The 13,801-nt window shown below is 41.7% G+C and overlaps 2 protein-coding genes across 2 annotated transcripts; one reads left to right on the top strand and one right to left on the bottom strand.

Annotated features, from left to right (window-relative positions):
- The first annotated feature begins 1,302 nt into the window (after positions 1 to 1,302).
- pdyn (prodynorphin) lies at positions 1,303 to 3,236 on the top strand. The gene is given in 4 exon segments (XM_061075534.1): positions 1,303 to 1,436; positions 1,438 to 1,466; positions 1,842 to 2,002; positions 2,691 to 3,236. Coding segments are annotated over 4 exon segments (870 nt in total).
- Positions 3,237 to 4,503: 1,267 nt separating this feature from the next.
- gmeb2 (glucocorticoid modulatory element binding protein 2) lies at positions 4,504 to 13,577 on the bottom strand. Its single transcript, XM_061074817.1, has 10 exons — positions 13,326 to 13,577; positions 12,062 to 12,215; positions 11,835 to 11,920; positions 11,086 to 11,210; positions 10,876 to 10,979; positions 9,897 to 10,054; positions 9,366 to 9,434; positions 9,135 to 9,272; positions 5,601 to 5,723; positions 4,504 to 5,455 (listed from the first exon to the last, which is right to left on the bottom strand). Exons 2-10 carry the CDS (start codon positions 12,199 to 12,201, stop codon positions 4,839 to 4,841), a joined length of 1,560 nt encoding a protein of 519 aa, XP_060930800.1. The 5' UTR covers positions 12,202 to 12,215; positions 13,326 to 13,577; the 3' UTR covers positions 4,504 to 4,838.
- Between the last annotated feature and the right edge of the window lie 224 nt (positions 13,578 to 13,801).

Here is a 13,801-nt window from a genome sequence, read left to right as displayed (position 1 = left end):
TCATTATTATTACACAAGGACAGATGTGTGATGCATGTTCCAGTTTCACTCTCTGAACAAAAAACAGAATAACAAACATAAAAAACATTAACAACCTCTATTTACAACAGATACAAAATGTAGTGGAGGAGAGCAAGTACCAACCAGAAATCTGTACTGTTGAAATCTCTGATAACAAAGGGTCCTGTTTCAAGTTATTTATTTCACAAATAACTTGGCTGTATTACAGGATGGGTCATCCACAAATTAGAGGGTTGGCGGTTCCATCCCTCCATTTTGCTTTCCTAAGTGCCCTTGTGCAAGACACTGAACTTGATTTGTAGATAGGACGTGTGAGTGATACACTGTCACTGGGTGAATATGACTCATAGTACGCTACATATAATTTTTCAAACATTTTCAAATATCCCTGATACTGTACTTTATTTTTACTGTCAACCCTAACTGATTCAATACAAATGGAGTTATTAATAAACTACATATGGAGTAAACAAAGTATTAACGTCTCTCCTTGATGAAGAGTCTATGTGACGAGGGTCCAGCAGGCCTTTCATTGGGTTTTCCAAGCCCCTTCCTTTCAATAAAAGTATGTTGCTACTTCCAATGCAGTGTTGATTGTAGCACCAAGAGCAAACTGTCATGACTAGTTTTCCCAACACTACAGAGTTGGCACAAACACCACTTCCGTATGTTCCGTGGAGCATTTTGGCTTCTTTCAGCTTGTTACTGTTTTGGCTCAGTCGGGTCCACCTGTTTTCAGAGAAGCTCTGACAGAAACAGTTAAAGAGTAGCAGGTGAACATATGGAGCCCCTTAAGACTAAGATACTGTAGAGAGCTAAAAGAGAGACTGGATTTTACAGTCATCCAGTGAACACCACTCCTTAAAGCTGTTCTGTAACTATGGACATGGAAATCAAAAGATCTTTTCTAACATGTAAGCCACTTATCAAATGTTAATATTGGGAAAAGATCATGGGTTAAATAAACCTGATGTTTGGCTTTGGTTTGGCTGAGTCACTCACAGTTTTTATTTTTACCCAGACTAATTAGATGTACAGTAGGTATTTGTGGATCAGTGTTTTCCATTCATGATGATGATGATGATGATGATGATGATGATGATGATGATGATGATGATGATGATGATGATGATGATGATGATGATGATGATGAAGATGATGATGATGCTGTGTCTCCTGTCTCTGTGTGGGCGTTGTTAAGAACTCCAGGAGCGGGGAGGCGGTGGGATTATTTACGCACTTTATTGCCCTCCCATTGGTCCGTTAATAGAAGCTGCTCTGATGCGCGGCGGTGACACAGGCAAGTCTCCGGCGATAAAAAGAAGGCGCAGCGCAGCAGAGCGCAGGAGAGTGGACAGCGAGCTTGCACTTGATGGTAGATGCGCCTCTGCGAGTCTTAACGCGCCTGGAAGTATCTCCAACTCCTGAGGTACTGACTGTGACTTGTCTTTGTGAAACTGTCATTTAGAACACGTGTATTGCATCTGTGCTTAAACAAGAGGTTATGATGGAAAGACTTGGCACCAGTGCGCCATTACGCAGTGTACAAGTCGACGTGGTCAACACAAGTACAGTGATCTCATGAGAAATTTTTAAAGCGCTCTAAATTAATAATATTTGATTGTAATTGACATTGAATGAAGTTGTTTATCAATATTTGGAGATATATATCACCAAAAAAAAAAAGATTCTGAGCCTAATGTACTCCTCTCTCTCTCTCTCTCTTCCCCTCTCTCTCTCTCTCTCTCTCTCTCTCTCTCTCTCTCTCTCTCTCTCTCTCTCTCTCTCTCTCTCTCTCTGTGTGTGTGTGTGTGTCTCAGGGACCTGCTGAAGAATGGAGTGGTATGTCCTGGTGCTGATCCTGAGCTTGCCGCCCTCCATTCATTCAGACTGCTCTTCACTGTGTCAGAAATGTGTTCAGCAAGTCCTCAGCTCCGACGCAGCTTTCAGCAGCAGCAGCAGCAGCAGCAGCAGCGGCCTGGTAAGACCCACGCCCCAGGCCATTACTGCGCCTTTTTTACTTTTCTATACAAGCCTCATCTACAAATAGGATGACCTCATACTTAAGTGATAATGAAAATTCTAAATCAGGAAACTCACAACATCCAAAAGTTTTGATTACTAAATTTTTCTATAACATTTCAATTAGCTGACGCTTTTATCCAGCGACTTACAATAAGTGCATTCAACCATGAGGGTACAAACCCAGAACAACAAGAATCAAGAAAGTACAATTTTCTTCAAAAAAGCCAAACTACAAAGTGCTATATGTAAGTGCCTATAAGAACTTTACTTTTACTTTATTTTATTATCTGGATTTTGATTATTCCGAATGAATAATGAGAAAATAAAATATCCTAAGTGAGACACAATATCAGTGGAGTAACAATAGGTTTGAATCATATGACCAAAGATGGAAGATGGCGCCTCAAAGATAGAAAATGGTTTTAAACTGTGCTTTCTGATTTTAAATTGTTTTGTTTTAATGTTGTTGTTTGTTTGTTTGTTTTATCCCTGTACAGCTAAGATGCTTTATAAATTAAACTGCCTTGTCTTGCTTATAACGTGCGAGGTGGAGCTGTGGTCTTATGTTTTAAAGAGTAAATCTGACGAGAGCATGATCTCACATGTTTCACACTCTTCTGTGTGTGTGTGTGTGTGTCGTGCAGTCGTGCAGTGCGGAGTGTGAGGTGCAGAGCTGCGTCCAGGTGCCGGGGCTGGCGGACTTCATCCAGGATGAGGGCGCGGAGGAGGAGGAGAGGCAGCAGGCAGACCTGGTCAAACGCTACGGCGGCTTCATCAAGAGAATCGACAAGAACAAGAACAAAATCTTCAGCTCGCCGGTGCGCGACAACTACATCATGAAGGCCGCCGCGCTGCCCCAGAAATACGAGGACTTGTTGAAGAGGCTGGAGGAGCGAGACGCGCACGACACACCGGAGGACCCGACGCTGCTGCGCACTTACAGTAAACGCTACGGCGGCTTTTTACGCAAATTTGGCCCCAAATCAAGGAGGAGTAGCTCGGCGGAGCAGGAGAGCCAGGAGCCCGAGGAGCTGCAGAAGCGCTACGGAGGCTTCATGAGGAGGATCCGACCAAAGTTAAACAACCTGAAGTGGGACAAGCGCTACGGAGGCTTTCTGCGGCGCCACTTCAAAATCTCTGTGCGCTCAGTGGAGGAGCCATATTCCTCCTACGATGATCTGAGCCTATAAAAAAATCACACTAACACTGGAAGGAACTAGTGCTGGTTCACCTGAAGCGCCACCATCTCTCCACGAGTATCATATGCCTGCCCTCTGTGCTTGTAGCCTACTCTGCTGCCTTCTGTGTATACTCTGTGTTGTCCTCAGTATAGTCTCTTTCAATAAAAGATGCTTGTTTATTAAAACCATGAAATGTTCCACTGATTTCAGCCTCCGTGCCATCCTGCCTTCAGAGTTCACCACATGTATTATTGTACCTTGTTCACCAGCTCAGAACCTGGACACGACCAGGGGAGATGTATTTTATAAGATCCCCTAAACACGCTCTGATATTCACATCACACATCATGTGCACTGGAAATATATATACACGTTTATTGTGTATTTGGCTCATTATTACAGCTAACGATATGGTGGTATTCACCGACTTCAGCTACAAAGCGATACAATTATTAATAAAGAAAAATAAGGGGATGCCAGATTCACACATTCTATAATTTGACAAATATTTCTTATAACCGAACATTTTGAGGTAGTTTTAAAAAGTCCAACTAAATGAGTTAAAAAAGGTTTAATTGGCCCACGGAATCATATACAACCAACCAGTCACCGTTCGAATTATTTAAACTAATATGTTTTATCTTATTTACATTTTGTGACGAAGCATCAATCCTGTTACTTCACTCAGTTCTCTAAGAGGATATTTGCTGCTTTGTCCATCCATCTAAAGTGTGATGCAGAGATGAGCGACAGATTCCTTATTTCACCTTGATTCAAAAGCAGAGCAGTTACATGAGGGAGGGCAACGGAACACATCTGCACACAACCACCTCAAGTCTGACTTTTCTGCTCACTCAACATTAACAGTATGGCGCCATCTTGTGGCCAAAGCAAATCTCGTTCGGCCCCAATTTGATCTCAAACGCTCCGTTCATGTAAAAGAAAATAAGATTAGTTTGTCTGACTGACCCAAAGTCCACAGGCTCACTGAGCAAGCAGTGAATAAAACAGGGTGAGTGGATGAAACCTCAGTCATTTGTTTACAGCAAACACACTTTCAATACAACTGAGCAACAGCTAGTGATGAGGATATTAAGATACAAATGAAAGGTCCAAAAAAAGCGCTGATGACTGGACCTGAACATTATCCGAGAGACACAATGTCGTGTAGTCATACAAATCCCTGTCTCGGTTTATCTCTGTTTACACCTCCACTACAAACTCATGAAAACATTTACATTTAATGATATGTAATAATGGACACTTTTTCCTCAGAAATTGAGCATTTATTAAACTGAAGAATGCTCCTTTTACAGTCTACATGAAACAAATTCATACAACTGTATCAAATATATTAGGTACAAAAACTTATTTACAGTAAAATCACAATCAACATACACCCACCTCACTACCAGATGCCAAACAGAAATGTGAGTATCTTGAAATGTGAAGGGCATCTTAAAAGGAAGGCTTATGAGTTGTGTGAAATGACAAATGAACACCCAAGGATCTGTAAAAGATTAACTGGGTCCTCAAACATCACAGGAAATGCACATTCAATCCAAATTATGAAATAAGGGGAGACGGGGGAGAGAACAGCTGTCCTTTGTCTCACTGCTGTTCCACCACCTGCTCCACATTTTCTTCTTTAACCTGCTCTGGCTGACTTTCGTCATCCCCCTCAGCCTGGGCTTCCTCTTGTGAATCGTCAATGGTTGCCGTGGCGTCCAACACACTGATGCTGCTGACCTGCTGTTGGATGGCCATGCTCTGTGAGGGGTTCAGGCTCTGCAGTGTGGCTGGCAGCGTCACCAGCTGAAATTGAGGGCCAACCATCTTAACGAAGGCCGCGGAGCCGCTGGCGGCGCCATCCTGACCCGCCGTGGTGGACAGCACAGTCAAGTTAGAGGAGTCGTTCATCAGCTCTGACCCAGAAAGCGTTGAGGTCAGCAGAGTGTAGCCACCCAGGTTGGTGCCGGCTTGGGCTCCTGCCATGGTCAGAACCTTTCCCAGTGGCAGGCCGGCAAGCTGGTTGAAAGGCAGAGTGATCTGGGTAGGAGTAGTGCTGACCTTGGCTGGGCCGGAGACGGTGCGGGTCAGCCGGGGACGCTTGGGTGGGGGGGTTAAAGGGACTGGGGTGAGGGTCATCAGGACGTTGTTGAGGTGCTGGGATTTACTCTTCAGCTCCTTGGCTCGCTTCCTGTGCTCATCACACTGCTGCTCCAGAGCTGCAGAAGAAGAAAGCGCACACACACACATGATTTCTATTATCCTTTCATACAGACTAGAGGGCAGAGCTGAATAAATGAGTCAAGCCTCTAAAAATATGACTATTTTGAGAGTGGGGACTCCACTGAGGATTCTCCTACTGACCAGCAAGGCTGCGAGTGTATTGCTCTCTGTAACGGTCCATCTGGCTCTTATGACTGGCCAGAACCTTCTTCACCAGGTCAAGCATCCCAAAGTTCTGCACGATATTGTTCAGCAAAACTGCATCTGAAAAAACAAAGAACAATTCAGGTTCAATGGCATAAAACCTTGTTAGATATTATAGGGCAAATCTACTGATTTCATCACAAAATGTATCTTGTGATAAAGCTATGTAGTCAAAAAATACTGAAACATTACTGAGTGGTAGAACTCACTTAATTGTATAAGTGACATTGTTAAAACCCCTTACTGCCAGAATTAATTTCTAATTATATAAAAAAAATATTATTTGTGTTTTTGGCTGTCATACAGATGCTAAATTAAGTGGAGATTGTTAATTTCAATATAGCATATACAATTAGGGCTGCAACTAACGACTATTCTGATAGTCGATTAGTCACCGATTATTGAAACGATTAATCGACTAATCGGATTATGAATGACACAAATTCTCAATAGCTATTATTTAGCAAGCAGCTTTTAAATTTAGCTTGAGGTTGTTCAAGGCATGTGATGACTGAAAATAAAGACAATAAAGATAGATACTTCATTATAAAAAATGTCTTTTAATAAACTTTGCTGCATATAAGGGTACTGTTGACACAAAAGCAAAGAAAAATCAAGTTTTTGTCCATTTAAAACCAAGGACAGGCAAAGTGCTAATAAAAAAAATTAATTTAAATTTAAGTTTCCCTTTTTACTCTGAACCAAGAACAGGCCAAGTGCTGGTACTAAAAATAAATTAAAAATAAAGTATCCATTTTTCGTGTTAACAAAAAAGGACAGGGAAATAACATTAATAAAAACATCAACAAACGAAACTACAGTTGGACTAAATCATTTTGATTAAAACAAGACGTTTGTCAGGCAATAGGATAACATAACGCTTTTAAACTCGTTAAAAAAAAGTTTAAACCATATTATTGTAATTGATGCTAGAATCCTGCGCGCAGTTATAAACGTGTACATATAACATCTGACAGAGGCGAGTCCGCATCGTCTCCGTTTCGATGTCACACGTGCCTCCTCCTCACATGCGTGTGTCCTGCTGCCCTCGAGAGCAGGTCCGCTGTACAGATACCGCAGGTCGTTTTTTTCGGGCCATGTTAAGAGTGAAGTTCTCCCGAACTTTTTACTTCCTGGTGCGCGACTGCGCGCGGCAGCGGACGCCGACAATGTTTCGTCGCTATTGCACATGCGCGACTTTCAGAGATAGGAAGGAAGCGAGATGGCTCACTCCTCAGGTACTTCCATCAGCACCTCCGGTAAAACAACGTTTACTTCCGCTGCGCCGCACGAGAAACACGCGCTATGACGTCACCAACGAATCATCGACGAGTAAATTCGTCACCGACTATTTTGGTCATCGATTTTTGTCGACGACGTCGACTAATCGTTGCACCCCTATATACAATAGATATTAATTTAGGTATGAGCGACATTAGGCATAATGGGGCATAACCTTAATTTAACAAATTTTCAGCAGGCATTAGTGGGATAAAAAGACCGGAATGGGGTTTGAGGCGAATCTGCGACATTCGTCTACAAGGGGTTAAACGGGCTTTTGTACAAACTCCCAAGTGTCACTGTAGCACCAGAATATCCAGTCATGAAAAAGGTTTCTGTCATTGTCTAGTACATTAATCTGAAGAAGCAAAAACAGTATTTGAGGGTCAGGCAGAGGGAAGATCTCCATATCACGAATGTGAACTGGACCAGATCAGATTAACAACAGAGAGAAATCCATGTATTCTTCCACCTACTCACATCACTCTGTTATCTTCACTGCCATCCCTTACATTAGGGGTGGGCAATATGGCAGAAATATCATATCATTATTTTTTCTTCAGGCCGGATCACAATCTGGTCACGACTTTTCCTCACGTTTTTTTAAAGACTATTTAGCATGTTACCGAACATTACAACCAAAATAATTTGGCGCATGTTTCAGTGTGTGTGTGTGTGTGTCATGTGTAAGAGAAGGAGGAGGAGAGCAAGCACAGTCTTGGGGGTGAATAACAGAATATATTTGCAGCTATGAAGAAATCATTTCGTATCAGTGTAGATGTTGTGGCGGACGTTACAAACGGTGGCGGACGTTACAAACATATCAAGCACATATCTTTTCATACAGCATGTGATAGGACAGGACGTTTCTCTGTGGAATGTTGAAAAATAGACTTTTTACAGCAGACATTTGGACTTGTCCAAGCAGGAAAAGCACACATGGAATAAACAATTAATGATGGCTGCGCTCAATTCTGAGCCAAAACAAGGGCTCTGCTGTTTTGATGCTCACTCACTGACTTGGCTCTTAAAGGAATGAAGCCACTGCTATTGTTATAATTTACACTTCCACACGTTGCTGCTGATGTTGAGTAGTCAAGGTTTAAAAAGCAAATATCCATCAGTGAGGCAGGAACCTTAAAAGAGTACTCTTCTTTGGAAGCGCTGTATTCAAGCTGTGGGAGCCACAATCAAGTTTAGTTATACTCTTATAATTTATTGTTGTTTTTTATTTTGTGTGGCTTGTATTGTATATATATATTTGAAATTAAATACAAACAGCGAACCCGACAACTTTTTTGGGATTTATTTTCTGGAAGCCAGGCTGCGAGTCTGACAGACTGCCCTGCACCTCACATTGTGGTGAATAGGGTTGCAAAGGGGCGGAAAGTTTCCGGTCAATTTCCGGAAACTTTCCATGGGAAGTTTACTACGCAAATTAAACGCTGAGCAATAAAAACATCATTCAAAACTCTATTTTAAAGATGTATGGAATCCAATTGTTTGGCTAACTATTTATATCTCTGGCATTGCATTAGTGTTTTTTACAAACTTTTTTCTCAGTTATTCTACAGAACAATGCCACGTGCACTATCTAATGTGTGGAGACATTTCACCCCATCAAATGTAGAAGGAAAGGCTGTGTACATTTGCAAATACTTTGCAAAGACCTATGTTAAGAATGACACAACGATGCAGAAGCATATAGTCAAGTGCCCAAAGTTTCCTCAGGGCTCAAATCAGCCTATGACAAAACAAAATGTTTATATTTATGTCTGTATATGACAAGGTAAATATAGTTAGTATAAATCACCCACAACATTTCCAGTTTATTCCCGTATATTCCCGTTTATTCCCGTTAATTCCCGTATATTCCTGATAATTCCCGTTAATTCCCATGGCAAGTTTCCAACTTTGAATATTCCCGGAATTTTGCAACCCTAGTGGTGAAACAATATAAGATTTGGATAAATGGGTACAGAACAAACCCATAATCACAATACTTTGCCACTACACAAGCTGAACTGGGCTGTTTGACATGTTCAGAGCGAGGAGTTGTGTGTGGAATTTGTAAAATGTTGATTTTAAAAAAGGTAGGTCTTTGTCTTTCTCCACAAAAATCAAAGACAGGGATCACTTGAGCATCATGTTTCATAAAGCCAACCTAACTTGTGTGTGGGTATCCCTAACCTTTGACTTGTAGTGGTGGGTCACACACTCTCTCCTGAAGCCCCTTCAGCACCTCCTGCAGCTCCTTCTGAAAGTCCTCCACCACCTCCTCCAGCAGTCCTGCCTCCTTCACAGCACGCCAGAACACCACAGAGTCCTCTGAACGCACACACACCCAAATGTATTACATCATAACAAGTAAAAAGGCTTCCCTCATTCAGTTCATTCCTCATGGTCCTGAAGGTTGCTCACCTCCAATGGCTGTGACCCACTCTGACGTTTCCTCTGTCGCCTCAGGAAACGAGGCTAGTGTTCCATTCACTACAACACAGACGGAGTAAGATCACTGTGCCACATCACTACAATCAGACCACTGTGTTTTTATTCTGGACTACAGTGCGGACAGTTGTAGTGATTCCGAAGCTTTTTCACTCTTTGTATGAGTGTGCGCGCGACTGTGGTTCTGTGTGTGAGAGACAGTGTGTGTGTGACTGTGCGTCGCTCAGTGTGTGTTTGTGTGCGACTGTGACTGAGTGTTTGAATGTTTTGCTCCTGTTTTTTCAAACACAGCCTAAATATGCCAGGCTAACATGTTGCTATCAGGCTTAATGAGTAGTGTTGAGGTGGTGATCAGAATTCAGAGGACTATAAATTTAGATGTGGGTCTGTTGGAAAGCCTCCCAGCATGCACCAGGGCAACATAAATACTATCTATACATACTATATGCACTATAATCAGAATGACTTCTAGGGTAGTATGAATTGTGGAGCTGTAGAACTTACAGTCAGCTGAGGAGGGGGTGGCAGACACCAGGTCAGCTGATTGATCGCTGCTGAGGGACACTTTGGTTCCCACCAGGTCTATCTTAGTGCTGCGGCAGGTGTTGGAACAGACCTTTGTATGCTGGTAGAAGTCCAGTTCACCTGAGTCCATGATCTTCCTGTGATATGAAATATGATTGATTGACTATACAAAACAACTGGCTGCACGGCTGGAGTTTACTGACAACCATGTGTGATGAACAGTGCCACCCTGAGGCATATTTGTTAACTGCACCACTGACGAGAGAGACGGCCTGGAGTTAGCTCTGTCATGTCATCAGATTTCCACAATCCGATTATTGTGTCCAACAGAACTTAAATAAGCAATAAAAAAATATTCATCTTTTCTGTGGTTTAATATGTGTTTTGTTCAATTTTTGGCAAATTCATTACTCAAAATACACTCCTAACTGGAATCACACTTGTTTATGGAGGCAAATCTATTGACATACAAAATAAGTCATCTACATAACCCTGTTTTTTTCCCTTGTCTTTTCCCTGAAATCTAAAACTACTATCCTCCTTGATGAGCAATGCACCAATGCAGACATAATTAATTTTATCAAGAGCCATGAATAATTTCAGAGAAATCAGGGAAAATGTCAGATTTCAGTTAAAGAAAGGTAATTGACTTTTGGCGACGTTAATGTTTACAGCCCTGTGATTATAAATGTTCATTTCAGCAATTCCAGCAATTATTCTGCGAAATGATCAAGTCAGACGAAGACATTTAAATATGACTAATCCTCGAAACACTTTAAAAAGTGTCTTAAGTGAGAAGTCCTGGATTTAAACGGATGATTAACCTCACTTTGAACTAGACTTTAAACTAGACTTACATTTGGTGGAATAAATGCTGCATCTGTAAAGGAGGCAGGGTGAGGCTGTATCCAATAATATCAAGTAAAATTCATGGTGAGCTTATTGTGTTGATCCAGACCTGAGCATGGTGCCGTTGAGGCGGATGGCTCTCTTCCAATCCTTCAGGGTGGATTTCCCTGCTAAGCACACAAACTCCTTTGGGCTGATGAGCTGCTCGTTGAACTGATAAAAAGGGAAAATAAACCGTTTGTGTTGCGTTTGTGAAACAGTTGTGAATCTATACCTTGAATGTGCTTAGGAATGTGATTTTAAACAGGCTCTGTTCTACCTGGACACATTTCACATTGATCCCTGGGCAGACAAACTTCTTCCAAACCAGCGTGGCTTTGGCGTCTCCGCAGGTGATTGGGTAGAAGATATCAGCCTCCACATCCACCTCTTCAGTTAACTTCACTGCAGAGCCAGAGACAGAAACAACCTCTTACAAACATACAGTCATTTCTTTCAGCTGCTCATACAAAACTATTTACAGCATTTAAAATATCATGTGATTTAGATCATGAGACTAGAAGAGACTGCCTGAAACATATGCTGTTGTCATAAATGTCTGAGAGTTTTTTTATATAGAAAGCATTTTACACAACAATGGTAGCAAGAATCCATGTAAAGTAATAGTCTGACCAGTCTATCACAAGCCGCTTGGTTCAACTTCTAGATATGTGGACATGAGGAACCGGAGATCAGGCCACCAGCCTGGGCAGAAGCCACAGATGAGCTGCTTTGAGATATACACTGACTAAACTCTGACTTTCTGGACACTTTATACTAGGGGGCTAAGGGGGAAAGGCGGAGACTCTCACTTCGACATTTGCCTTCACACAAACAGCCCATCTGGAGAACGTCCAGAGGATCTCCAGAGTTCAGTGCATGTCGGAAAGCAGCTTTACTGGATAGTCTCCTGCAGCGTTCCTCATATGTGAAAGACTAACTCCAGATTAAGTCCAGACCCCCTTGTGCGGACATTTTCCAGAGTTCATGTCTAAAAAAGGTGTAACAAAGTCCTGCAGGTTGCATTACCAATGACTGCCTCCTCCTTTGATAGTGCATCTGATGTACTGGCCTCAGCTTCTGCCTCCTCTGGCGCTACTGTGAGGACCTCCTCCCTGGAATGACAATTCAGACAGTCTTTAAGTTTCTGTTTAGCAAAGTGAACAACAGTGATTCTCCTCATTAATTCAGCATACTGTGTCCAGTGTATCTTTGCTGATGGCCAAAGTGCTGTGTGTGCGATGTGTGCACCTCACCCTGGCTGAGGGCTCAGCTGTGTGGTCACCAGCACTGCTTTATCCTCCTCCATCATAGAGGGGAGGTCCTCGGCCACACTTTCTGGTATGGTGACAATCACCACCTCACTCATCTCCTGCATACTGACCTCTGAAGCCATGACAGACAGTGGACCTTCACAACCAACAGGATATGAAAGCAGAGCATTTGAAGTTATCAATTTGTTATTAATAATTTGCATCTATATAACACATTAAAAGTTGAGGTAGTCAAAATAAAGGGTTTCCCCAGTAGCAGTATGTTTACATCAGAGCCTGAACTATGTCAAATAAAAATACGAAAATTAAAAACACAATGGGAAAGAATGTGGGATTCTGTCTGCTGAAAAGCTGGGGTTGTGTCAGATCTTAAAGCTATGTTAGTTCTACAATCCAACATCAGGGACAGAGCCCAGTGTAGATACTGGTCTGAGCACAGCAGGCCGCAGCAACATGTTGAGGAGAGAGATCAGGGCTAGTGAACACCCATTATTTATTAAAACATACACAAAAACATTTGTTTAGACAACGACAATATAAAAGTGCTCAAAAATATAAAAGGGGGATATTTAGACAAATGTGAGACTTAGTATAAAAATCAAACAGACACACAAATTTGAGGATTTAGGAGATACAAGACACTGGATCTACTATATGGTGGACGTGAATGGTGGACATGAATCAAAAGAACTAGAATCTTCATATTTCCAAATAAAACGTTTTGCTTTACCACACTGCATTGTTTAATGTGATAAACACAATAGTGTAAAAATCTTTGGGGGCTGTGAATTTCTCCATTTACTACAAAGAATATGATATTTACCCATGAGGGTTATCATGCTAACTATACCAAAAGTAGATGAATTTAGATATCAAAATAAAACAGAAAATGGGAAATGTTCAAGGTCAGAATGTAATTTACGACTGATAATCGATTTCTAATATCCAGACATATTTGTTAGAAACAGAGCATCGACAAAACCACGTGTTCTAGTGTTTCGTCTGTCTCATTCCAAGGCTCCACCATTACAAGGGTTCAGTAAAAACTGGGTAAACTTGTGAAGGATTTAAAGTGGGACTAGTGGAAACACTACTACAGTGTAGCCTACTGATGAATGTCTATCAAATCTGTTCATGTGTGCGTCAGGAGCAGTGTGAACCTGATTTGTCATCATTTAAATTTAGAGCGAGCAGGAAGTGGAGGGGCTGCAGGCATTACACATTTCAGATACTGAATACATCTTACCTTCTTACTTCTTCTTAATTGAACTAGTCGCTCCTCGGTCGCTGATCAAAACAAAGGGTAAAGCTAAGTGACAGGATGTTAGCTAGCTAGCTTTGTTCGGACCTATCCAGTGAGCTAGCTAACAGCAGAATGCTGCGGTACATAAGTGCAGGTGTTTTATTTATCTTTCAAACACGATGGGTTTCTTATCCAACTCTGTTCGTAGAAAACACTTCATCTCTTCTTCTGTCTCTTCTTCTGGTGGTGGTGGTGGTGGTGGTGGTGCTCCTTCTTCTTCGGATATTTAATCGCGGTTGGCCAACTAGTTATCGATACATTAGCGCCACCGTCTGGAAAAGAGTGAGGGTCAGAATCATCAGAGTACTTTTTAATGTATTCTGGGTAACTTTGTTCTAAATATCTACCAATTTAATACTGGCTTATTCCTTCTCCTTTATCCTTCTAGGTTAATTGGTGTAAGTCAATCTCTCCTCCTT

The sequence above is a fragment of the Limanda limanda genome, chromosome 7, assembly GCF_963576545.1.
Source record: "Limanda limanda chromosome 7, fLimLim1.1, whole genome shotgun sequence".
Taxonomy (NCBI): Eukaryota; Metazoa; Chordata; class Actinopteri; order Pleuronectiformes; family Pleuronectidae; genus Limanda; species Limanda limanda.
This window is presented reverse-complemented; position numbering and strand designations above follow the sequence as displayed.